Source organism: Tigriopus californicus, chromosome 2, assembly GCF_007210705.1.
Source record: "Tigriopus californicus strain San Diego chromosome 2, Tcal_SD_v2.1, whole genome shotgun sequence".
Classification (NCBI taxonomy): domain Eukaryota; kingdom Metazoa; phylum Arthropoda; class Copepoda; order Harpacticoida; family Harpacticidae; genus Tigriopus; species Tigriopus californicus.
This window is the reverse complement of record NC_081441.1, coordinates 7,026,425-7,027,174: the sequence shown is the minus strand read 5'-3', so window position 1 is coordinate 7,027,174 and position 750 is coordinate 7,026,425. Positions and strand designations below refer to the sequence as shown.

The window sequence follows — 750 nt, the reverse complement described above, 5'->3', positions numbered from 1 at the left end:
GTCAATGTATAATCTTTGGTGTTCCATACACTGGCATCCTTTGTTACTGTCGAGAATCCAAACGATTCAAATCTACTCTTTTAGTCGCTACTGGAAAAAAAAACTATTTTAATAATTCCCCCCGTACTTTCCATTTTTAGGCCAGAAGTTCTCCTCACTACCACTTGATGCTTTTTCGTACCTTAGAAGAGGCTCAAATCATCCTGGATGAGGCGCAAGTGGACTCATGGTATCACTCGCTTCAATCGTGGGGGTCCCGAGGGAGAAGAGCTAACTTTCAAAAGATGACCCTCTTCATCCACGATGGCGTTCGCAAAGCCTCTTCCAACAGTGCCCAAAGGTTCGCCTTGGCCTCCATGGTCAGTCGAGCGGAACTCAAGTACAACTTTCAAGTGTTCACGGGTTCCAAACCGGAAGACGAGCTCCACAAAAGTGCCAACTTTGTGCATTGTTACATCAAGGCTTTACTGAAGAAGCGAGAGAACACGGACAATGCTTGGTCTACGGCGTGTAGATCCGTGAGAGTCGATCCCAATACGAAATGCGGACTCAGGAAGCTCTGGATGAGTCAAGTGATGCAAATTTGTCCGCCACGGGCCAAGCAGGCCATTCATGAACTAGAAGACCCGTGCCAATTGAGGAAGAAGTATCTAAAGGAACAAAGAGACGACACAAAGCGAACTTTGACCTTGTCCGAGAAAAGGTTGCAAAACATCTTGACCAATACGGATCCCAACGATCTCTTGTAAA

General features: G+C 46.3%; 1 protein-coding gene across 1 annotated transcript; it reads left to right on the top strand.

Annotated features, from left to right (window-relative positions):
- Nucleotides 1-146: 146 nt before the first annotated feature.
- Nucleotides 147-750, top strand: LOC131893676 (uncharacterized; the record flags this gene model as incomplete). The annotated part of the gene is given in 1 exon segment (XM_059243785.1): nucleotides 147-750. A coding segment is annotated over 1 exon segment (603 nt), but the record flags the coding sequence as incomplete, so codon positions are not given.